The sequence below is a fragment of the Dermacentor albipictus genome, chromosome 2 (assembly GCF_038994185.2).
Source record: "Dermacentor albipictus isolate Rhodes 1998 colony chromosome 2, USDA_Dalb.pri_finalv2, whole genome shotgun sequence".
NCBI classification, from domain to species: domain Eukaryota; kingdom Metazoa; phylum Arthropoda; class Arachnida; order Ixodida; family Ixodidae; genus Dermacentor; species Dermacentor albipictus.
This window is the reverse complement of record NC_091822.1, coordinates 62,443,405-62,467,561: the sequence shown is the minus strand read 5'-3', so window position 1 is coordinate 62,467,561 and position 24,157 is coordinate 62,443,405. Positions and strand designations below refer to the sequence as shown.

Below are 24,157 nucleotides of genomic sequence, written 5' to 3'. Positions count from 1 at the left end.
GAAGCCCCATAAGCCCCCCCCCCCCTGGCTACGCCCCTGATTGAGGGTGAAATGACTAGTATCTAACCACCTCTCCAGATCATAAAGGTAAGTTTGCAGCCGCTGGTATAGCGTGTGGATGTCGTTTGCAGATGCAAAAAACGCAATATCGTCTGCATAAACATAAGTAGTTATTTCTTGATGACAAGGTAATGTGCTCATGAGAATATTAAAAAGTACCGGGGAAAGAACTGAGCCTCTCGGTACGCCTCTCGTTTGTTTGTGTCTAGAAGAAGAAACGCCGCTTGCGTAGCAATAGAATTCTCTTTCACCTAAGAATGACCGAATCCACGCTACTATATACCCAGGCACACCACAGGAAGTTAACCGATTGATCAATATTGTGTGCTCCACAGTGTCGTATGCTTTAGCGATATCGAGCGTCACTAAGGCAGCGTATTGCCTATGACGTCGAGCGGGTTGTATTCGGCTTTCTAAGTCGACGTGGGCATGCCAGATGGAGCAGCCGGCCCTGAAACCAATCTGACAGGGACTAAGAAGGGAATTATCATTAACAAATTTCATGATGCGACGGTGAAGGAGCCTCTCAATGAATTTTACTACGTTTGATGTAAGCGCAATGGGCCTAATGTTCTCTAATACATACCTTCCTTCTTGTTTCTTAAGCATCAATATTACCTTGGCAAGCTTCCAGTGCAACGGAATCCATGCATATTTAATTGAATAATTCACCAGGTCTAAAAGAACGCTAGGCGATTCCTGTAACAGTATTTTTAACATTGCATTTGTGACGCCATCAGGGCCAGGGGCTGAATTCGGTAAACATAGTGAAGTCTCATTTAGTTCAGCTAAGGAAATTGGAGTAAAGTCATCCCAAGGACCTAATGTAGAATGAATTGCCGGAAGCCTGGCCGTAAATCGATTTTCTAAGCCTTCGGCAATCCCTTCTAGGGAGGCGCTCAGTTCCTGCGGGGTCAAAACAATTGAATCTAATGTTAAGGGTGTTGGTAGCACCTTTCTAGCTCGAAGGAATGAAAATAAAGCACGCTTATTTTTTGAATTAGATAGATAATCGTAATGTCTAATATCGTATTCCTCTTTGGCTCGATTAACAGTACGCTTAAATACACCAGAATAAAACTGATAATTTTTCCAATTGGTCGGGCACTGATTATGCAGAAGCGTTTTCCAAGCGGCCTTTCTTTTTCTATAGTCCCGCGTACACTCATTATTCCACCAACGACAAGCGGTGCCTTTAGCCGAAGGGATGACAAATTCAGCTTGCTTCCGGGAATCCTCTAGAATTGAGCAAATGGCTGAAGCGATTTCCTTATCATTGGCATTGGCAAGTTTCGATGTGCAATCCGAAATGCCCTTACCCGGCTTCTTCTTCTTCTGGTGTAGTTAGAAAAAATCTCGTGACATTCCCGAAGAACCAATGGGGCCGGTTCTCGCAGGCGACGCTAGTGCCGCCTGGATTCTAACCTTAACTCCACTGATAACCAAAAATGTTCACTTAACTAATATTAGATGATCATTTCAATAATATTCAGTTACTGTCTAAATTTAGAAACGCAAGGCGAAGTGTGAATAGTTCTAGTTGTTTGAAAAGTGAAGTGTGTGTTTCCATGGTGGCGCCACGCCAACGCTTGGACGCGAAACACACAAATGCCACGGGCTTCCTCGTAGCTTGAATGACGCATGGCCTGAAAAGAAGTATTGTGCTGATTATGTACCGCTGTTGCGGCACATACCCGTATATCCTTAGAATGGGGCGACGGAAAGGCGCGTAAACTGAATAATTATTGAAAATTGCCAAAGAAATGTGCAACCGAAAAGAAGCAGGAACGAGGAATATATCGCACAATTAACCTGTTAAAAACCTCAGTGCTCCAAGCGTCGTAGTCGCGAACAATGTCCAGGAATTCTGGACATTCTCTTCGCAAGATCGCGCAATGAGCATGTGTAACTTAATGGGGAAAATTATAAGAAAATTTATATTTCAAAATATCGGCCGACCATCAAAAAGTTTCAACCTACTATTTCGAGAGGGTAGTTCTTTCTAGCATCAGTGGCGCGTTCAAGCAGTGTTTTAGTCAGGGATGGGAGGTGAAGTCACAGGACCGGAGCAAAGATTTTCGCACCTTCCCGGCAAGGGGCACATTTATTTGAAGAAGCGCTAAATTTAAATCGTAGAGCGATTCATTACAGATGCCGTTGGAACAGCAATGGTAGGGGGAGTGTATGCAGTCTGTCTGAAAGCGCCGTTGTTTGAGAGGCAGCCAGGAGAGATATATCTATGTATATATATTATGCGTGCGCACATACGTCTGAAGCGTGCATGTGTATGGTGGTGTATATGTGTGTGTATATGTTGTGTGTATGTGCGCGCGCTCGGGTGCCTCGGTATTTTATATTTCCATGTGGGAGAACAACGGTATGCGTGTGTGCATGCGTGAATGCGCGTTTGCGTGTACACGCGCATTATTGCATGTGCCCGTGCTCTTGCGTGCTTCAGGTGCATGCGTGGACGCGTGTCAATGTGTAAGTGTGCGAACCTGTGTGTTCGTGCTTGAGCATGCACGCGTGCGATCAAATCGGTGCTTGTTTGTGTGCGCATGGATTTCTGTGCGTACGCACTGTATGTGTGTGCGTGCGAGGGAGAAAGATAGAGAAAGAACTCGTGCGTATGTTTCGGCCAAGGTGTAACTCCTCGCCGGTACCGCAAGGTTTGGAACCTCCCTAAGGAAGTGATTTGTTTCTTTTATATACGACGAGAATGAACATGCAATGTCCTTGATGAGAATGTCAATAAAACTGGATATTTTCTCCGTCGCTGTTCCATTGTTGGAAACGACAGGGCGGCCGCAATTGTTTGTTTTGGGTATTTGGGGTAGTAAGTGCAAACGGCCGGGGCCAGAGCTTCGCGGTGTCGTCGCATGGGTTATCTTTCTGCCTTGAGCAGAGGGGTGAGGGCGTCCTTTACGTCTCATTCAAATTACTTTGTAGGGTTTCTTGGGAGTTCTGTGTCAAAACTGGAGTTGGCCAACTGACGGAAAATTTCGGTTATGTAAAGACTCCGGTCAAGTAGCACCACTGCGCCACCTTTATCCGCTGGCTTAATGACAATTGTTTTATCCACAGTCTAAGATCGCAGCGCCTCCTATTTCTCTCTTGAGTTGTTACTGTAGGCAGGACGGTGACTCTGGCATAATTTTATAATTTATTTTTGGACCATGCAAATGTATATGGCCAAGTAATTGTCGCGTACCTCACCAAGTGTCCATGATTCTTCGGAGAGCCCAGGCAACGCAGGGTCGTCTGCGCAAGCAGGCGCTTCGTGTGCTGCGACATCACGCACCAGAACACATGAGGGTTGGACCCACCCGCGTGTAGCCGTGCGCGGCTTAGCCGTGCCTGGAGAAAGGGGGGATTCTGGTGGTTGGGACGATGCTGTGCGTTTGGACCTTTAAGTGCCCCGGCAGAGGCAACAAACGTCTTAGGCCTCTTGTTTACATAGATGGCACCTCCAGTCTTCGTGTCTGTCTCCCACTTTCTGGCCTTACGTGTCTTCTTCCCTTTTCCATTTAGTTCCTTTTTCCTTGGCGGCAAGGCTTAACCTTGTTGGCAATCCTACCTAGGGTACACCATATTTGGTTATAGCGACAGCATACCTCTGGCGTTATGCAGACTTGCATGGAAGCTCTGCCGCGTCTCCCCGTTGGGTTGCGTGGTTGGCAGTCGGCGCTGCTGGCAAACATTTATGTGTTTTCATGAAAACTTCTTTCTCCCCAGGTTCCTGATCGCTCTCAGAAATGAGGGCGCACCAAAGATGTAAATGTGTTTTTGCAATCGTACACAGAACTTTCCCCGCTTTCATGTAATGCACTCTGATAAGCCTGAGAAGAAGGTATGAATAATCTCACACTTCGTAGTCTTGAAATCTCTGACGGAAGTTTCCGGTCCGGGATACAAAGCATCAAAATTTCTAATGGTGATCTTCTCCTAGAGCTCCGCGATCAGAAACAACATGAAAAACTGTCCAAACTTGTATGTTTTGGAGGTGTTCCACTAACAGTGGCCCCCCATCGCACAATGGATACTACCCACGACGTTGCCTCCGATGCTGATCTGTTAGAATTGTCTGAAGGCGAACTCCTATACAGTTTGAATGATTAGAACGTGATCAATGTCAAAATAATTAGGATAAGGCGTGACGGAAACGAAATTGATTCCAAGCGCATAATATTTACATTTGGCTTAATCAACCTACCCGACACTATCGAGACAGGGTTTGTGAAAATCAGAGTGAGACGGGGAATCCCAAATCCTTTTTGACGGTTCGTGTGCCAGCGATTTCGCCACAGTTCACACCGAACGGCCGAGTGCGTAAGACTTGTACGAAATGCTGCACTAACGAGCACCTCTCCTAATCATGTGAAAGCTTTCTCCACTATGTGACTGTGATGGGGAGCACGCTGCATACTCGCGGTCATGTCCATCTTGGAAGAAAGTAACAATCACAGTAAAAGAGAATATATCATTCAAGGAGGCATGCAAGCGGGTTTGATACCTGCCAAAGAACACCTTCGCCGTTGTGACGCGTGAGGGGGCAGCGACAGAACGGCTTCAGGCGGCTGCCGACCCACACGCAGTGAGTAGGCAAAGATGGCCTGAGTTGGAATCGAACCAGGGTCTCCGGAGTGTGAGACGGATATGCTACCACTCAGCCACGAGTTTTCTTTTCCTTTATTCCACTGAGCCACGAGTTCGATGAATTAAAGCGGGATAAAAGCGCCTCTAGTGAACGCGGTGTTGCTTTAGAAACGGTCCGTAGAAACTTATACCGCGGTGTATATCGGTAATTATGAGCATGTAAATTACAGAAGTCGCAGTTACACGAGTAGCGAAGTACGTTTCCGCTACATTTCTTCTGCGCTCTGCTCACACGCAGAGCCATCTTGCGGAAAACACAGAAGACGCCCTCCTCGCAATGTGCGGCGCTGCCCCGACACGTGGCGCGCCACTCGCCCCCTTCTCCCTTTCGGGCCGTGCGGAGACCGGGGCGAGGATTCCCCAATACCCTTGCGTTTGATAAGTTTTCTCGCTCTCTCTCCTTCTAACTTCCAGCATGCATCACTGGAACCCTCCTGTTTAGGCGACGCGGCTCCTCTTTCCGCTCTCAGCGCGATTCCTAGGTGCAGCGTCCGATGCGGGACGCCTCTGACGTGATCGCTGCGCCGTAGCGCGTCTGATGAGAAAGCGTCGCCTGCGATGTTTGCCGAGCTGCTTCCGAGGAGTCATGCGTCTGCGTGGTGCTAATAAGCGAGATAGAGGACGATCCCATCGAGGCGTCAGCCCCATTATCGCGTCCGCCTTGATGGCGCGTCGCGGCCCAGTTCTAAGTTCCGATCACGAAGTTTGGCTCGCGTAGATCGTTTCTCGCTCCGAGACACCGAGTTCTTTGGCACGTTCCGCTAGCTCAGGCGCACGTTTCGTTGCCGCGCCGAACGCTGCGTGTGACTCAAGAGCATGCTGAGCGAATGTGCGGGCGGTGCTAACGGGGTCATCCAAGCGTCCTCCAAGTTTTTAATAAGTTGGTCAGTGTACGTATCATTTATATGCCCCCGAGCCATCATCTCGATAAAACAGTCTTTTATAATCTCATTGACCAGCTCCCCGAGCCTTATACTCGTGGGAGATTTTAACGCTCATAACACGTTGTTGGGAGACTCATGATACGACGCGAGAGGTCGACTCATTGAAAATCACCTTTTAACCTTGGGTGCGTGTCTCTTTAATAAGAAAGAACCAACGTATTATCATCCCCATCATAACTCATACTATTCAATAGACCTGGCAATCGGCTCAGCTCCTAGCTTCCCTGATTTGAAATGGTGTAGAATTAAAAATCCATTCGAAAGTGATCCCTTCTCAGTAACGCTGAACTTCGTAAACAAACATGACTTCCCTCCACCCTTCCCTCGTTGGAAACTGGCCTGAGCTGACTGGGAACGCTTTTGGTTATCCACCCGCATATAACGGGATATTATAGATAATTTTAGTATAGATCCTGCTGTTTAATACTTTGCCGCTTTTATCATTGACTCCGCTGAAATGTTCGTTCCTCAAACAAGAAACCCTTGATTCAAAAGACGGGTCCCCTGGTGGAATGACGGCTGTAGAAAGGCAGGGAAGAGAGAAAATAAAGCTTGGGGCAAACTACATGAAAGTGGTACAGCGGAAAAACAGTTTAAATCACAGGGAACAAGGACGCGACGACAGGTAAAGAGGACGAGCTGGCAGAGGTTTCTCTCAGGTGTAAAGTCGTATACTCAAGAAGCTAAAGTATGGGACAGGCTGAAAAGTATTAAGAGACAAGAAATTCATCCGTTGCCCCTAGTGAACGATAAACCGAACCGCTCGGAAAATAGAGCTGGCGCTCTTGGCGAACACTTTCAGTGCGTGTCCAGTTGGTCATTATACCAAGGCATTACTGAAACACAAAGAAGTAGCGGAACGCAAGGCTTTCGACCGTAAATGGAGGCAGAACTAACCCTTTAACGCGCATTTTAACATTGCCGAGTTGAGAGCCTCCCTGACTCCATGTCAGAGCACTGCACCTGGACCTGATAGCATCATGTACGACATGATTAAACGCCTCCCCAGTGATGCTCAAATTACTCTGCTAGCACTTTTTATGCTATATCGGCGGCGGGGTACTTCCCTGCATGGAAAGAAGCCCCTCTCATTCTGATTCCGAAACATGGCAAAGACCCTACATTAGTAACAAGTTACCGCCCAATTGCCCTCACAAGTTGTATTTGCAAGCTTTTTGAAGAAATGATAAACCGTCGGCTTTTACAGTTCCATGAATTAAATAAACATCTTGATCCATATGAGTGCGGTTTTAGAGTACGACGATCAAGAAGCGACCATATAGTTCGCATCGACGCGAACATTTGCGAGGCCTTCGTGCATAAACAATCCTTCTTATCCGTGTTTCTAGACATGGAAAAGGCGTAGGATACAACTTGGTGCTTTTGAATCCTGCGCGACCCATGTTTCATTTCATTTCATTTCATTTATTTACTCTCAGGGCCGTTCGGCGTTACAGAGAGGAGTGGGTATACAAATATGCAAATGGCTATACACGAATACATTTTTCTTTAGCAGGAAGCTTAATGAAGGTGATCGTATACAGCAGACTTGAATGCGATGGACTGCGATGGACACGACGGAAGCAGGAAGGTGGTTCCAGTCCGCGCTTGTCTTCGGAACAAACGAATCAAAATAAAGATTAGTCCTGCAGCTTGGCACGCCAACTTTGAACCGGTGGTCCATGCGGAATGAAAAGTAAGTAGGAGTAGTAAAGAGCGATTGCTTAAGAGTGTCAGAGGTGAAATATATTTTGTGAAAGAGGCATAATCGAGAAATACGGCGGCGTAAGGAAAGGTCAGGAAGATCTAATGTTTTCTTCATTAGCGTTACACTGGGTGAATGAGAATAGTTAGAGAGTATAAAACGAACAGAACGATTTTGGATGGATTCGGGGGCTTGTATGAGTGATTTGGTGTGAGGATCCCAAACGGAAGAAGCATATTCTAGTTTCGGGCGCACAAGAGTATTATATAGAAGTAGTTTTAGGGACACAGGAGCCAGGGAAAAATTACGGCGAAGGAAACCAAGAGTGCGGTTAGCATTATTAGTGATATGTTCAACGTGATTTTTCCATGATAGGTTGGCAGTAATGTATACGCCAGAATACTTATAATCAGAGACTGAAGTTAAAAAGAGTTATTAAGGATGTAGGTGCATGAAGACTGGTTAGGCGTGCGCGTTATTCTCATTGCTTTGCACTTACCAATATTTAGTTTCATAGACCAGGTGTGACACCAAGTGGAGATGTTATCGAGATCAGATTGAAGAATGGCTGCATCAGAAGGTTTAGATATTTGTCTATATATTACGCAATCATCAGCATAGAGTCTAATTTGTGAGTCAATGGAATCAGGACGGTCGTTAATATAAATTAGAAAACGCAGAGGACCTAGTACGGAGCCTTGGGGCACTCCGGATGTTACGGGGCATGCAGGTTAGTCAGTCATTAATTGAAACGTACTGGGTACGGCCCTGCAAAAAACACTCGATCCACTTCATCAGATTAGTATCTAGGTTTAGTTTACTAAGCTTGAGGAATAGTAGTTAAAGAGATACAGTATCAAATGCTTTCGCGAAATCTAAAAAAAATGCAATCCACAAGAGATGAACAGTCCAAAATGGAAAACAAGTCATTAGTAAACGCGACCAGTTGAGTTTCACAGGAGTGGTGTTTGCGAAAACCATGCTGATTAGGTGTGAAGAAACAGTTCGATTCTAGATGCGACATTAGGTTAGAATATATTATATGTTCAAGAAGTTTGCATGGAATTGATGTTAGTGAGATAGGCCTTTGGCTGTGGGGGCTATGGACATCACCAGATTTAAGCACCGGAACCACCTTTCCCACCTTCCAGTCGTCCGGCAACGTGGCGCTCTGCAATGACTGAGAAAAGTCATACGACAGTATAATGGATGAATAAGTCTGGCTGTTTTTCAGAAACTTGTAGTTAATACCATCGGTGCCAGCTGACGATGAGAGTTTAGCAACTTATGAGTTTACAAATGCCTACCCAATCGATATGGATAGGGTCCATTTGAAAGAAGTCAGGTGCAGAAATAATAGGAACGGTTATTGGTGCAACATGCGAAAAAGATGATGAAAATGTGTCATTGAGTAAGGTACAGCACTGTTTATTTGATACAAAGAATCCTCGATCGTTCTTCAAGCGAACTTCTTCGGATTCGCGCATGCCGATAACATTACAAAATTCTCGTGGATTTGAAGTAAGTGAAGAGGGAAGGGTTGAATAAAAATAATTGTTTTTAGCACCGATGAGAGCACGTTTATATTCCGCAGCGGTAGATTGATAAGCCAACCTTGATCTGTCAGTCATAACTTTCTTGCAGCGGCGGAACATGCGCTATTTCCTGTTTAGTAAGCGTTTTAACGATAAGTTGAACCACGGCGAACGCCTCTTGCTAGATATTCTTCGTAGTGAAATATATTTATCGATCAGTGCTTTGACTTGCATTTGAAATAACCGCCAGTTCTCTTGCACTGTGCGTTCCCAGAACTGTGGGAAGAAATCGTCGACGAATTTTTCCAAAGCAGTATTAATGGCTTGAAAGTCTGCTCTCCCGTAACCGCGGATTATTTTCGAATGTTTCGATGTGCGGCGCGAGCGCGATGGCGTAGTAAAATGGATTGTAAGGTGATCACTTAGACCTGGCGGTAGCGTTAGGGAAGAGACCGAATCGGGGCAGTTGGTGAGTACAAGATCGAGTACATTTGCACACGAAGGGGTAACGCGAGTTGGTTCTTGTACAAGCTGGAAAAGAATAAATGTAGAGCAGAGGTCAATGAAAGCTGTACACTCGGATGAATTAGTAGTTACAATGGGGTTAAAATCGGTCCACTGGATACTTGGAAAATTGAAGTCACCCATGAGAAATATTGGCGCTTTCGGGTATCGAGACACAACTTTGTTCAGACTATCATGGAGTTCATCACAGAACGTGATGGCAGTAAGCGGAGGCCGATAACAAGCACAAAGGTAGCGCAATGAATAATCTGATGTTTCAGAACCGCTTACGGGTTCCTTGTTCAGATGATAAATTGGCTAGAGCCCTTGAGACACAAGGGCCTGGAAGCATGTGCTATACAATAGTGCTATCGCAGCGGCATCCTCTGAAGAGAGGTACCGCTACGAATGTATGGGAGTAATAACATGCAGGACATCATCCAAGACACCTAGGACTTCATTGCTGGTAAAAAGCGGTTCTTTACCACTAAACATTGCCGCGTGAATTGGGATACAATAGCGATATGCCAGAGAAAAATGTTTGTTTCTGTCAACTTTGGCTTCCCGACACTCCAGTAGAACGTAGAGGACGGTCGGTCTCTCTTCGCATCCACCACAGCTTGGAGGTTCATTTCCAGTAAGTAGAAAACTATGCGTCCAAATGTGTGTCCTATTCTGAGACCACAGAATAGGACATCTGTTTGCCGTGATTTTGTTACGGAGGGCCAAAAACCTAACCGTGGCTTTATAACGTGCAGTTCATTATTTATTGCTGCGTCCCACATGTGTTGCCAGTGGTTTCGTAGATTCTTTCGTAAAAAAAGGCTTCGGATCTGTGACAGGGACAGCAGCTGTAGAAAATTAGCTAGTGATGTGAACTATGCGGCCATTTTGTCAGCTAGTTCATTACCCTCGATGCCTCTATGGCCAGCTACCCAGCATATTACATGTCTATGTGGCAAATAAATGTTGTATAAGAGTGAGTAAAGCTAAATGAAAGCAGGACTTGTAGGCTTTTGTAAAGAAATAAACGCTTTTACAAGGCTTAACGAGTCTGTGAATATTATTCCTCTCTCAAGTTGTAATTTCATTATACGTTTTACTGCAGACAGTACTGCATAGGCTTCTGCAGTGAAAATATTTGCTAGCGGGTTCAATACGACATATTTAGAAAAACAGGGACCAACAGCTGCATAAGATACACCAGAATGTGATTTTGAGGCGTCTGTGTAGAATTAGGAGCAGCAGTACTTCGATTGAAGTTCACGGAAATGCATACGCAGTTCAGGGTCAGGAGCGTGCTTTGCGACTTCTACTAAGAATACATCACATTCTATGACCTGCCACTCTCAGGGCGGTAGTAGCTTAGCTGGAGGCATTAAGCGATGTTCAAGAACTGCGACATCCATTTCTTCGCTACGGTCTCTTACACGCAGTGACAAAGGCAGTCTCATAGAGGGTCTATTACGAAAAAGTGTTCCACGCCTCAAATCATTAACTACTGTGAAATACGGATGTTTCTTATAAGAGCGCACTTCGCGAAAATAGGTGAAGCTTATGTGTCTTTATGAAAATGGATTGACCATACATCTGACTTCACATACTGGCTTTCGACAGGTCTTGTTCTAAATGCCCCACTGGCCAGACGGATACCCAGATGGTGGGCTGTATCTAGCATCTTTAGCGCGCTCATGGCGGCAGTGTGATATACCACGGCACCGTAGTCTAATCCTCATCAAATGAAGCTCCTCCAAAGATTCAATAAACACTTTCTGTCGCTACCCCATGTTGTGTGGGATATGATTTTAGGTTACTTGTTTGTAGACATTTTTCTTCAAGATATCTTATGTGCGGAATGAAAGTAAACCTACCTGTCAAGTATAACACCTAGGAATTTGTGTTCTTTGTTCACAGGCATTTCTTGTCCATATATTTCGGCAGCGGGATCTGCAGCAGGCCCTTTCTTCCTGGTGAACTGAACGAAAGAAATTTTGTTGGGGCTCCATTTGAGCCCGTTTTCGTCTGCCCTATTAGAAACTTTGTTCAAGCACCGTCGCATTTGTCTCTCGCAGACTGTTATGTTGCAGGAATTGAAACCTACTTCTATGTCGTCTATGTAGACGGGAAAGAAATAGATGCTGGCAATGCTTTACGAAGCGTGTTCATTTTAACGACAAGGACCGTGCAACTCAGTACGCCTCCCCGGGCTACCCCAGTTTCCTGTATATATATTCACGCGACTATGCATTACCTATTTTCACCCGGAATGTACGGTCTTGTAGGTAGCTCTCTATAATGTTTGAGATGTCCAGCGAACTTAGGTCGCGCAGGATTCAAAAGCACGAAGTTGTATGCTACGCCTTTTCCATGTCTAGAAACACGGATAAGAAGGATTGTTTATGCACGAAGGCTTCGCAAATGTTCGCGTCGAGGCGAACTACATGGTCGCTTCTACATCGTCGTACTCTAAAACCGCACTCATATGGATCAAGAAATTTATTTAATTCATGGAACTGTAAAAGCCGACGGTTTATCATTTCTTCAAAAAGCTTGCATATACAACTTGTGAGGGCAATTGGGCGGTAACATGTTACTAATGTAGGGTCTTTGCCATATTTCGGAATCGGAATGACAGGGGCTTCTTTCCATGCGGTAGGGAGGTACCCTGCCGCCGATATAGCATAAAAAGTGCTAGCACAGTAATTTGAGTATCACTGGGGAGGCGTTTAATTATGTCGTACATGCTGCTATCAGGTCCAGGTGCAGAGCTCTGACATAGAGTCAGGGAGGCTCTCAACTCAGCAATGTTAAAATGCGCGTTAAAGGGTTAGTTCTGTCTCCATTTACGGTCGAAAGCTTTGCGTTCTGCGATTGTTTGTGTTTCAGGAATGCCTTGGTATAATGATCAACTGGACACGCACGGAAAGCGGTTCACTTTATCGTTCACTAGGGGCAACGGATGAATTTGTCTCTTTATACTTTTCAGCCTGTCCCATACTTTAGCTTCTTGAGTATACGACTTTACACCTGAGAGAAACCTGTGCCAGGTCGTCCTCTTTACCTGTCGTCGCGTCCTTGTTCCCTGTGATTTAAACTGTTTAAATTCTATTAGTTTTTGCGCTGTACCACTTTCAGCTTTATTTTCTTTCTTCCCTGCCTTTCTACAATCGTCATTCCACCAGGGGACCCATGCTTTGAATGAAGTGCTTCTTGTTTGAGGAACGAACTTTTCAGCGGCGTCAGTGATAAAAGATTACTAAGATAAAGATAAAAGATACTAAGATTATCTATAAAATCCCGTGATATGCGGGTGGATTCCCAAAAGCGTTCCCAGTCAGCTGAGGCCAGTTTCCAATGAGGGAAGTGTGGAGGGAAGTCATGTCTGTTTACGAAGTTCAGCGTTACTGCTAAGTGACCACTTGCGAATGGATTTTTAATTACGCACCATTTAAAATCAGGGAAGCTAGGAGCTGAGCCGATCGCCAGGTCTATTGACGAGTATGAGTTATAATGTGGATTATAATACGTTGGTTCTTTCTTATTAAAGAGGCACGCACCCAAGGTTAAACGGTGATTTTCAATGAGTCGACCTTTCGCGTCGTATCGTGAGTCTCCCCACAACGTGTTATGAGCGTTAAAATCTCCCACGAGTATAAGGCTCGGGAGGCTGATCGATGAGATTATCAAAGACTGTCTTTTGGAGATGATGGCTCGGGGGTATATAAATGATACATAGCCTGACCAACTTATTAAAAACTTGGAGGTCGCTTCGATGACCCCGTTAGCACCGCCCGCTAATTCAATCGGCATGCTCTTTAGTCACACGCAGCGTTCGGCGCGGAAACCAAACGTGCGCCTGAGCAAGCGGAATGTACCAAAGAACTCGGCGTCTCGGAGGGAGAAACGATCTACGCGAGCCAAACGTGATCGGCACGGAGAGCTGGCACGCGACGCGCCATGAAGGCGGACGCAATCATGGGGCTGACGCCTCCATGGGATCGTCCTCTATCTCGCTTAGGAGCACCACGCAGACGCATGACTCCTTGGAAGCAGCTCGGCAGACATCGCAGGGGACGCTTTCTCATCAGACGCGCTACGGCGCAGTGATCACGTCAGAGGCGTCCCGCATCGGACGCTGCACCTAGGAATCGCGCTGAGAGCGGAAAGAGGAGCCGCGTCGCCTAAACAGGAGGGTTCGAGTGATGCATGCTGGAAGTTAGAAGGAGAGAGAGCGAGAAAACTTATCAAACGCAAGGGTATTGGGGAATCCTCGCCCCGGTCTCCGCACGGCCCGAAAGGGAGAAGGGGGCGAGTGGCGCGCCACGTGTCGGGGCAGCACCGCACATTGCGAGGAGGGCGTCTTCTGTGTTTTCCGCAAGATGGCTCTGCGTGTGAGCAGAGCGCAGAATAAATGTAGCGGAAACGTACTTCGCTAGTCGTGTAACTGCGACTTCTGTAATTTACATGCTCATAATTACCGATATACACCGCGGTATAAGTTTCTACGGACCGTTTCTAAAGCAACACCGCGTTCACTAGAGGCGCTTTTATCCCGCTTTAATTCATCGAACTCGTGGCTCAGTGGAATAAAGAAAAAAAAAACTCGTGGCTCAGTGGTAGCATCTCCGTCTCACACTCCGGAGACCCTGGTTCGATTCCAACTCAGGCCATCTTTGCCTACTCACTGTTTGTGGGTCGGCAGCCGCCTCAAGCCGTTGTGTCGCTGCCCCCTCAGGCGTCACATCGGCAAAGGTGTTCTTTGGCAGGTATCAAACCCGCATGCATGCCTCCTTGAATGATATATTCTCTTTTACTCTGATTGTTACTTTCTTCGAAGATGGACATCACCGCGAGTATGCAGCGTGCTCCCAACCACAGTCACACAGTAGAGAAAGCTTTCACATGATTAGGAGAGGTGCTCGTTAGCGCAGCATTTCGTACAAGTCTGACCCTCTCGGGCGTTCGGTGAACTGTGGCGAAATCGCTGGCACACGAACCGTCAAAAAGGATTTGGGATTCCCCGTCTCACTCTGATTTTCACAAACCCTGTCTCGATAGTGTCGGGTAGGTTGATTTTGCCAAATGTAAATATTATGCTCTTGGTATAAATTTCATTTCCGTCACGCCCTATCCTAATTACTTTGACATTGATCACGTTCTAATCATTCCAACCGTATAGAAGTTCGCCTTCAGACAATTCTAACAGATCAGCATAGGAGGCAACGCCGTGGGTAGTAGTCATTGTGCGGTGGGGGGTCACTGTTAGTGGAACACCCCCAAAAGATACAAGTTTGGACAGTTTTTCGTGTTGTTTCTGATCGTGGAGCTCTAGGAGAAGATCACCATTAGCAATTTTGATGCTTTTTATCCCGGACCGGAAAATTCCGTCGGAGATTTCAAGACTACGAAGTGTAAGATTATTCTTACGGTCTTCTCAGGCTTGTCAGAGTGTATTACATGAAAGCGGGGAAAGTTCTGTGTACGATTGCCAAAAAACTTTGACATCTTTGGTGCGCCCTCGTTTCTCAGGACGAGCAGGAACTGGGGGAGAAAGAAGTTTTCATGAAAACACATAAATATTTGGCAGCAGCGCCGACTGCCAACTACGCAGCCCAACGTTTAGACGCGACAGAGCTTCCATGCAAGTCAGCATAACGCCAGAGGTACGCTGTCGCTATAACCAAACATGGCGTACCCTAGGCGGGATTGCCAACAAGGATAAGCCTTGCCGCCAAGGAGAAAGGAAGTAAATGGAAAAGAGAACGAGACACGAAAGGCCGGAAAGTGGGAGACAGACACGAAGACTGGAGGTGCCATCTATGTAAAGAAGAGGCCTAAGACGTTTGTTGCCTCTGCCGGGGCCCTTAAAAGTTCCAACGCCCAGCATCGGCTCAACCACCAGGATCTCCTTTTCCGCAGGCACGGCTAAGCCGCGCACGGCTACACGCGGGTGGGTCCAACCCAAATGTGTTCTGGTGCGTGGTGTTGCAGCACACCAAGCGCCTGCTTGCGCAGACGCCCCTCTGGTGCCTGGGCTCTCCGATGAATCATGGACACTTGCTGAGGTACGCGAGAAATACTTGGCCATATACATTTGCGTGGGGCAAAAAGAAATTATAAAATAATGCCAGAGGCACCGTCCTGTCCACAGTAACCACTCACGAGAGAAATACGAGGCGCTGCGAACTCTGAGTCAGGATAAAACAATTGTCATTAAGGCAGCGGATAAAGGTGCCGCAGTGGTGCTACTTGACCGGATTCTTTACATAAACGAAAAATTCCGTCAGTTGGCCAACTCCAGTTTCGACACAGAACTCCCAAGAAACCCTACAAAGTAATTTGAAAGAGACGTAAAGGACGCCCTCACCCCTCTGCTCAAGGCAGAGAAGATAACCGATGCGACGTTCAAAGCCTTGATACCGTGAAACTCTAGCCTCGGCCGTTTGCACTTACCATCCCAAATACCCAAAACAAACAATCGCGGCCTCCCTGTCGTTTCCAACAATGGAACAGTGACCGAGAAAATATCCAGTTTTATTGGCATTCTCATCAAGGACATTCCATGTTCATTCTCCTCGTACATCAAAGAAACAAATCACTTCCTTCGGGAAGTTTCAAACCTGGCGGTACCGGCGAGGAGTTACACCTTGGCCGAAACATACCCGAGGGCTCGTTCTTTCTCTATCTTTCTCCCTCGCACGCACACACATACAGTGCGTACGCACAGAAATCTATGCGCACACAAACAAGCACCGATTTGATCGCACGCATGCATGCTAAAGCACGAACACACAGGTTCGCACACTTACACATTGACATGCGTCCACGCATGCACCTGAAGCACGCAAGAGCACGGGCACTTGCAATAATGCGCGTGTACACGCAAAAGCGCATTCACGCATGCACACACGCATACCGTGGTTCGCCCACATGGAAATACAAAATACCGAGGCACTCGAGCGCGCGCACATACACACAACATATACACGCACATATACACCACCATACACATGCACGCTTCAGACGTGCGCTCGCATAATATATATATAGATTCATATATCTGTCCTCGCTACCTCTCAAACACCGGCGCGTGCAGACAGACTGCATACACTCCCCCTACCATTGCTGTTCCAACGGCATCTGTAATGAATCGCTCTATGATTTAAATTTAGCGGTTCTTCAAATGAATGTGCCCTCTGCCGAGAGGGTGCGAAAATCTTTTCTCCGGTCCTGTGACTTCACCTCCCATCCCTGACTAAAACACTGCTTGAACGCGCCACTGATGCTAGAAAGAACTACCCTCTCGAAATAGTAGGTTGAAAGTTTTTGATGGTCGGCCGATATTTTGAAATATAAATTTTCTTATAATTTTGCCCATTCAGTTACACATGCTCATTGCAGCGAAGTTGCGTAGAGAAATGTCCAGAATTCCTGGACATTGTTCGCCACTACGACACCTGGAGCACTGACTTTTTTAACGGGGTAATTGTGCAATATATTCCTCGTTCCTGTTTCTTTTCGGTTGCACATTTCTTTTGACAATTTTTAATAATTATTGAGTTTATGCGCCTTTCCGTCACCCCATTCTAAGGACATACGGGTATGTGCCGCAGCAGCGGAAGATAATCATCACAATATTTCTGTTCAGGGAATGCGTCATTCATGCTGCGAGCAAACCCGTGGCATGTGGTGTGTTTCGCGTCCAAGCGTTGGCGTGGCGCCACCATGGAAACACACATTTCACTTTTCAAACAACTAAAAATATTCAGGCATCGTCTTGCGTTTCTAAATTTAGACAATAAGGGAATAATATTGAAAGGATCATCTAATATCAGTAAGTGAACATTTTTTGTTATCAGTGGAGTTACCATTAGAATCCAGGCGGCGCTAGCGTCACCTGGATTCACGAGCCACGAGCCTCTTTCGAACTATAGGAGAAGAAGAAGAAGGGTAACGGCATTTCCGATTGCATATCCTGGGCCCTGCGATTTGCGACCACAGCAAGCAACTGAGCGATGCTTCCGAGCTCTCAGCATCAAGTTGTTAAGAGCAAGAGGCGGCGTCGCCCTCGAAGTAACTCCGCAAGCTCTAGAGGACGCGAATTTTCTCGGAGCTCCAATTCCTCTGGCGAGCTTGAAGAGACGCGCCAGCGTCCGTACGATTCCAGTCAAAGGGCTAACGCGGACGCCCCGTTCGATTCAGGTCAAGCAAAAGGCGCTACCACCACCACCGGATCAGTCGCCGAAATACCTGTGAACGAACCTCCTAAAAGTAAGCGAAGTCTGTCGTTTTACGATGGCGTCCAAGCCACTACACCCGACATCACCAGACCTCAGGAACAACAGACCGGTAGCACCGAACATGGCATGCGCAAACGGGGCATCGATTGTACGACTGAATCACCTTTTTCGGTAGAACCAGGAGCCACCGACGGGCGTCTAGAACAAGCTCGAGCAGTCGCCGAAGGCGAAGTCCAGCCTCCTCCAGGAGAACGCCACACCTCACAGCCGACACCGGCACTAGAGTCTGCTGCTGGCGCTCGGTCGATCACAGCCCATGTGACATCTTCCACATCGAACAAGGAAGCAGCCGAGGCAACCCTGACGGCCGAAGTCCGCAGTTCAAAGCTAACGCCTGGCACGGTTAAGGCGAGGACACGCTCCGGCTCGACCGTCACTCTGGCGGTGCCCATCGACGCGGCCTCGCGAAGCGGACACTCGGCAAAGTCGTCGACGCAAGACTCGGGGTCTCAGCGCGAGCCTTCGTTCTCGTCCTTCATTCAAGGTCTCAAGACGTTGAGCGCAGAACGCATTGCAGAGCAGCGGGCCAGGCGACGAGGAAGCAAGTCTTCGATCTGGGACTCGGAACACGTGAGCGAGCCGTTTCTTTTCCGCGATCACGCCGTACGGCACAGGGTGAGCTGTCAGTGTGCGACCTCTGGCAATCGAAAAGGTGTAAGATATAGTGGTTGCAATGTGCGACATATCATGGGAGTCACTGAGTTGCGAATCCAGGCCTGTATTTTTCAAAGCGAAGCTTTTTTCTGCCCCTTCTCATGACTTTTCGGGCACTGTTGCTGTGATCGTCTTGCCGAGCGAGCCGCTGGGTTTTTTACAACGCTTCCAGATGGCACTAGCCTCCGTGCATGGCTAGGGAGCCTACATGCGAGCTCTGTTTTAGTGTGGTGACAGCCTTTGGAAAGGTACCTACCGCCACCTGCTAGATTAGGGGGTTACGCTTTCCGACAATTTATAGGATGTAGGAAGCAAAATGGCGAAAAAGAAGCCAACAGACGACGATTTCTGCAGCATTTGGGGGCGCGAATTAATTAACTTTACAGCGAAACTGTTAAGGGCTACTTTCCCCACTATCGAGTCCGCATGTAGAAAAAAAGAAGCCTGACAATAGGGCAATGCCAGGCCGACCCGCGGCGGAGGTGACGCAGACGTTAAGAATCAACGAAGTATGTCGGTATTGCTACAGCTCCCTACATTACCCGTGGCCTTGTCTCACCGTCACGTTCATTTTTTTTCTCTTTTGAAAGCGAACCTTTCTTTGCCTCTTCTCGCGATTTTCCGGGCGTGCTGTGATGGTCTTGCCGTGTTCTGCTGGGTTTTTTGCAACACTACCAGATGGCGCTCGCCTCCGCGAATCCCGACTGGTACCGCTGCGACTGCGTTGAACAGTTTGTGCGTATGGCACCTGCTGTGCTTGCTTTCCTGTAGGACAGAAATGCAGGCGCTGAGCAGTGGAGGTCACGTGCTGTGCTCTGATAGTGTAAACATTACAATCGACCATAACCTGAAGACAGCCCTCGGAGCTGGCGTCTTAAGCGTCTCGACAGCATGCTCGTCAGGAATGCAGAAGGAGCAGGCAAACACGCGCCAGCAAAATGGCTGCAAAGCATGCACTCAGCGTCGAGGACACCCAGGCCCGAAAGAATGGTCGCGCATATCAGGAGCGCCTTCGCTACGCAGCGAAACGTGGTGCAGACGCCGAATCTATGTATACAATGCATACATGCAATTATATTATTTGAATTACGCGCAGCTCTATAATACCATTTAACATTTCTGCCACGATGCGATGTGCCATGTGAAGCAATGATAATGATCAGTCCTCTAAGGCATTATATACAATCACGCGCAACAACGTATCAAGCAAACACGTCTCGTTGTGTATTCTGTGGAATACTCAGACAAACAGCAGCGGCGCAAGCAGGGTGACGTGCAACATCAACTCCCCACTCTGGTATTGGTCTCAACACTGAAGAACTTACGCGCTCGCCGCCAACGTCACCGCTAATTATTTTCAATCAAAGCGATGCCGTGTAATGCCTTCGTGGCCCGAGGGTAATGAAATAAATATATGAATAAATAAATAAATAAGTAAATAAATAAATAAATAAACCGCATACAAAGCTTTGCTTATATCGATTACCACAGTGCATGGGATCCATCGATGTTTTTTCTTTAAGGCACGTATGTACGGAATGACGGCCGAAAATGTTTTAAAATGTTTAAGCATGGAAATCGCCAGACAGCCTAATTTTATTCGGACTGCGCTCCACACTGTGAAACTTCAGCAGCCGGTGTCATAATTCCGAGGACTAGTATACCGACTGCTCCTTTCAGTTGGAGGGCAGCGAGGCTCGCCGTAAAAAAACCAGAGCGTTGGGGCTACTGCACCTTAATCTCGACCCCAGTCTTCATTATGTCACCGCGAACAGCACAGGTACTGCCGGTTTGCTGACGCGACTGTTGAGTCGAGCAAACACTGGCTGTAAGCATACGACAAGAGGCTGAGCGCTATGGCTACGTTCGCTGGCTCGTTCCAGAAATCGCTGGAAGGATACCGCTGCCGCATTCTAGCACTGAAATTCTGGCCTATAGATCATTCCATGACAAGTCCCTTCGCCATAGCGGCGCGGAATTCTGTCATAGGGGAACCGAATAGCGAGCTAAATATACCAAGTAGTGTCAACGCATGAGCCCGCTTTTCCTGGGTAACCTCGCCAGCGTATTTTACAATATAACACAGGCTATGGTTGCTCAGCAAAAGGACCCAAATCTACATAATGAAAGGTGAGAACAACAAATGGCCTGCGTCATTATCAATGCTTCTCTAATGACGTTCATGCCCGAACGGCAGGTGTCGGGATATTCACGTAAAGAAAGCAAAAAATTAATTGACAAGCGCATGTGCCTTCTTTCTGGTAAGACGCACGCGCCCTCACTGTTTCTTAGCATGTAATTTTGGTATCAGGATTGAGTGATATATTTCTTTCGTGCTTCATTTTACAGGGGCAGCGCGGTTCACGGATAGTGGTCAGAGTAGCAGGGATACCTATCACAAAGCGGCAAATCCTCCTCATGGCCATCTTAATTTTCATAGTGACAACCGTGACAGCCGCCGTCGTCATCTTGTTCAGACGAGAGCAGGAAACTGCTCCGACAAAGCCGTACTGCAGGACCAAAGATTGCCTCGATCACGCCTGGCGCCTTACCGATAAACTAAACAGCAGCCTCGATCCGTGCCAAAACTTCGGGGCTTACGTCTGTTCCGCTTGGTCCCCACCAAAGGGGTACCTTGAGCACTCTAACTCAGCCATGGATGACGTACGGAAATCTTGGTTCCCACTGTTCGGAAATATTCTTAGAGAAGGCGCCAAGATAATTCGGGTTGGCCACAAGCCGCTAGTCATGTACGCCACATGCATGGGCGACAGTAAACAGTACGGCTCGAACGTGGATATCTTCTGGAAGTTTCTGAAGGAGTGTAGACTGTCGTGGCCGGAAGAGCCAGAGCCAAGTGACACCACTGCCCTCGATGTGCTGATAACGCTCGCGTTTAAGTGGCAGGTTTCACTCTTCTTTCAACTGAGACTACTGCGCTTGGGACCCGCACCGAATTGGCGTTTGACTTTAGATCCAGGCCCACTTGTACCGCTAATGTACCAGCATCATCTCACGATCAAAAATACCGGCGGATACGCCAAGTACTGGGCTGCGTTCTTCTACATCCTCAAGGGAAGGTATGACAAGGACGCGACCATAAACCAGACGCTCATAGAGACAACCATGCTGTTGGAAGGGGACGTCTTTAGAAGACTTCTATTCGCCATGCGTCCACTTGGAGTCCAACAACTACTGGTGCCAATCGAAAAGATTAAATTCTACACTCCGCCTCTGGACTCGAAGGAGTGGCTACGTGCATTAAAGCAATTAGAGCTTCAGCCTGAGATGGAATCCAACGACCAGGTTCTCATAGCCGACAAAAACTTCTTCCAGACCATGGCGGCCGTGATGGCCTCGTACACGGACACCCAGCTGCTGTCCCTGATTGCGTGGTCTTGCGTGCAGCTCCTGGCACCGGCAGTGGATTTGCAGCTGCTGAAGTACCGGTACGACCAAGGCGTCATACGTTACCGGCCATACTTCTGCGAACGTTTTGTCGAGACCGCCTACCGACTCCTTGTGGTTGCTCTCGCCTCTGTGTCGCGCTTCTCAAGACAGGAACGCGCCGTCATCTCAGCAAACTTCGAACACCTCGTTGCAACTGCCAGCGCTTTGGTCAACGCCACAGACTGGCTGGATGCCGAGAACCGACAACTTGCCGCCGTGAAGCTGGCTTCGACAAGCCTGCAGCTGTGGCCCCCAGAGAATTTCCTGGAGAACGAGGCACTCGACCGCATGTACGCGGCTTTTCCGAGCGCCGAATTGCCGTTTGCGGAATATTGGATCCAATCGAGTCGGTCTGCCGCTGATACGTACCATGCGAGTGCCAATATCGACGTATTGAGCTACGTGTTCAACTACGAACTGCCGTATCTCTTCTACGATGCTGCAAGTGGCGCAGTGAAAGTAGCTGTGGGTGCCATTACTCCGCCCCTGTACTACTCGGACGGGACCAAAGCTATGTTCTACGGAGGGCTCGGATTCTCCATGGCGGTGAATCTCGTCGCATCCATGGACAAACAGGGACTCCGGTGGCATCCAAACGGCACTTTCGGCGACTCCTTTTTATCCCAGTAAGTGTCTTTAGCCTAGTTTTGCGAATGTGATGATTTTCACTTCTACAAGGCAGGGTATTCCAGAACAACACAGATAGACTACTTTCCTAATATGATAGACATAATCAACCCATTATTTTTGCTACTTCGCCAAGTTTCAGCTTATGGTGATGCGCCATCGTTGGCTATAACACGATTGTTTGAAATAAGCTAGCCTTTGTAGGTAATTGTGCGAAGAAATTTCCAGAATGAGTAAGGAGTTCCTTTTGCCTGTAATAATAGACGGATGTTCGCCTATATTGATAATCGAACTGGAAAAGTTAGTTTCTGAACTGATATATGACTGAAGAACTTTATATCGCGATATGCTCTCAAGTACGTACGACTGCATTTTGAAATAGATGGGAAATGTTTACAGAGTGAAGCCACGCAAACACTATACGAAATTCACTTTGTAGAAGTTATATGAAAGCGCATCGCTGCGTCCACAATTTTCAAAAGTGGATGTTTTATACGAGAAAATTTTCCGCTAAACGGATGCGAAAATGCTTAATTATTAATCACAATGGCAATCTGAAATGTCCTGTTTTACTTAGTGCTCTATGAACGCCGCACCTCCGTTTTGTTATAACCATCAAAGATTACAGTACTCTTCTTTACAGCGCCGCTTCTCGAGCCTTCGAAGAACGGAACGGCTGCCTGGCGACTGCAGACGAGGCTCCCGTGGTCGACTCCCCCACCTATCAGACCCGACCAGGCTCCAGGACCAGCATCTTTCCCGAGATTCCCGCGCTCGAAGTGGCCTACGCAGCGTACAGGCGTTCCATCAGCGAAAGCAACGACGACAGTCCGCAGGGTATTTCCCGGAATCTCTCGGGCGATCAGGTGTTCTTCATGACTTTGTGCTACATGACGTGCAGCCTTCGCGGAGCCGTGGGTCCGCACACGGTGGACTGCAACAAGGCTGTGAGCAATTCGGAGGCATTCGCGCAGGCTTTTCAATGCCCCTACGGAACAAAAATGAATCCCAAGAAGAAGTGCACATTCTTCACCCGATGAGTGCGGACTGGAAAGGACCCAGACCACGCGCGATGCTTACCACGCCACAAGTGTGAACGTACAGAATATGCTTATCAGTGTGAGACGATATACCTTTTGCCGGGACCTTGCAATGCCTTAAAGTGTGCTCGCCGTCTTTTCCAAAGCAATGGCAATCTTTGCATGAGGGCGTCAGCAGTACAACTGGCACTTCGTCTGCGTGCCTTGTTCTGGCGTACGACGCACTCTAAGATAGTTACGCGTTTTATTTGGACGTTTCATGGCGGTCGCGTTTGTTTGTTTTTGCTTCCTTCTTATTCCCCGTTCTTCAGCTCTCTGACTTCTTTTGTATTTAAAAAGTTTACGTTTAGTTAGCAACAGTGTCCCCATCTGGGTGTGTCAGACGTCGAAAAACATTGACGTCATCTGCCGCGTTTGCGGTCTGTTTGCACTTTTGTTTAATTTGTGTTTGCGAAGGCGGATTAATCAACGTGTTTTCGAAGGCAATGTCCAATGTATTTCTTGGCTGCGTTTAAAAGAGATTTTTTTTAATTCATAAAGATTTTCTTTGTAATTGGCGGCTGCGTAGCGTGTGTTTTCTATGCCCGTCTGCCCTGCACCATTGAATATTCTGCATTTGGCTGAAGGGAACCTGGTGCACACTTTCGAAAGGCTTGAAACAGGCTGATATTTGACAGGTTTG

General features: G+C 47.4%; 1 protein-coding gene across 1 annotated transcript; it reads left to right on the top strand.

Annotated features, from left to right (window-relative positions):
- The first annotated feature begins 17,358 nt into the window (after nt 1-17,358).
- LOC135908985 (endothelin-converting enzyme 1-like) lies at nt 17,359-23,828 on the top strand. The gene is made up of 3 exons (XM_065440846.1): nt 17,359-18,274; nt 20,708-22,434; nt 23,079-23,828. The coding sequence occupies exons 1-3, from the start codon at nt 17,420-17,422 to the stop codon at nt 23,473-23,475; spliced, it is 2,979 nt and encodes a 992-aa protein (XP_065296918.1). The 5' UTR covers nt 17,359-17,419; the 3' UTR covers nt 23,476-23,828.
- Nucleotides 23,829-24,157: the final 329 nt, after the last annotated feature.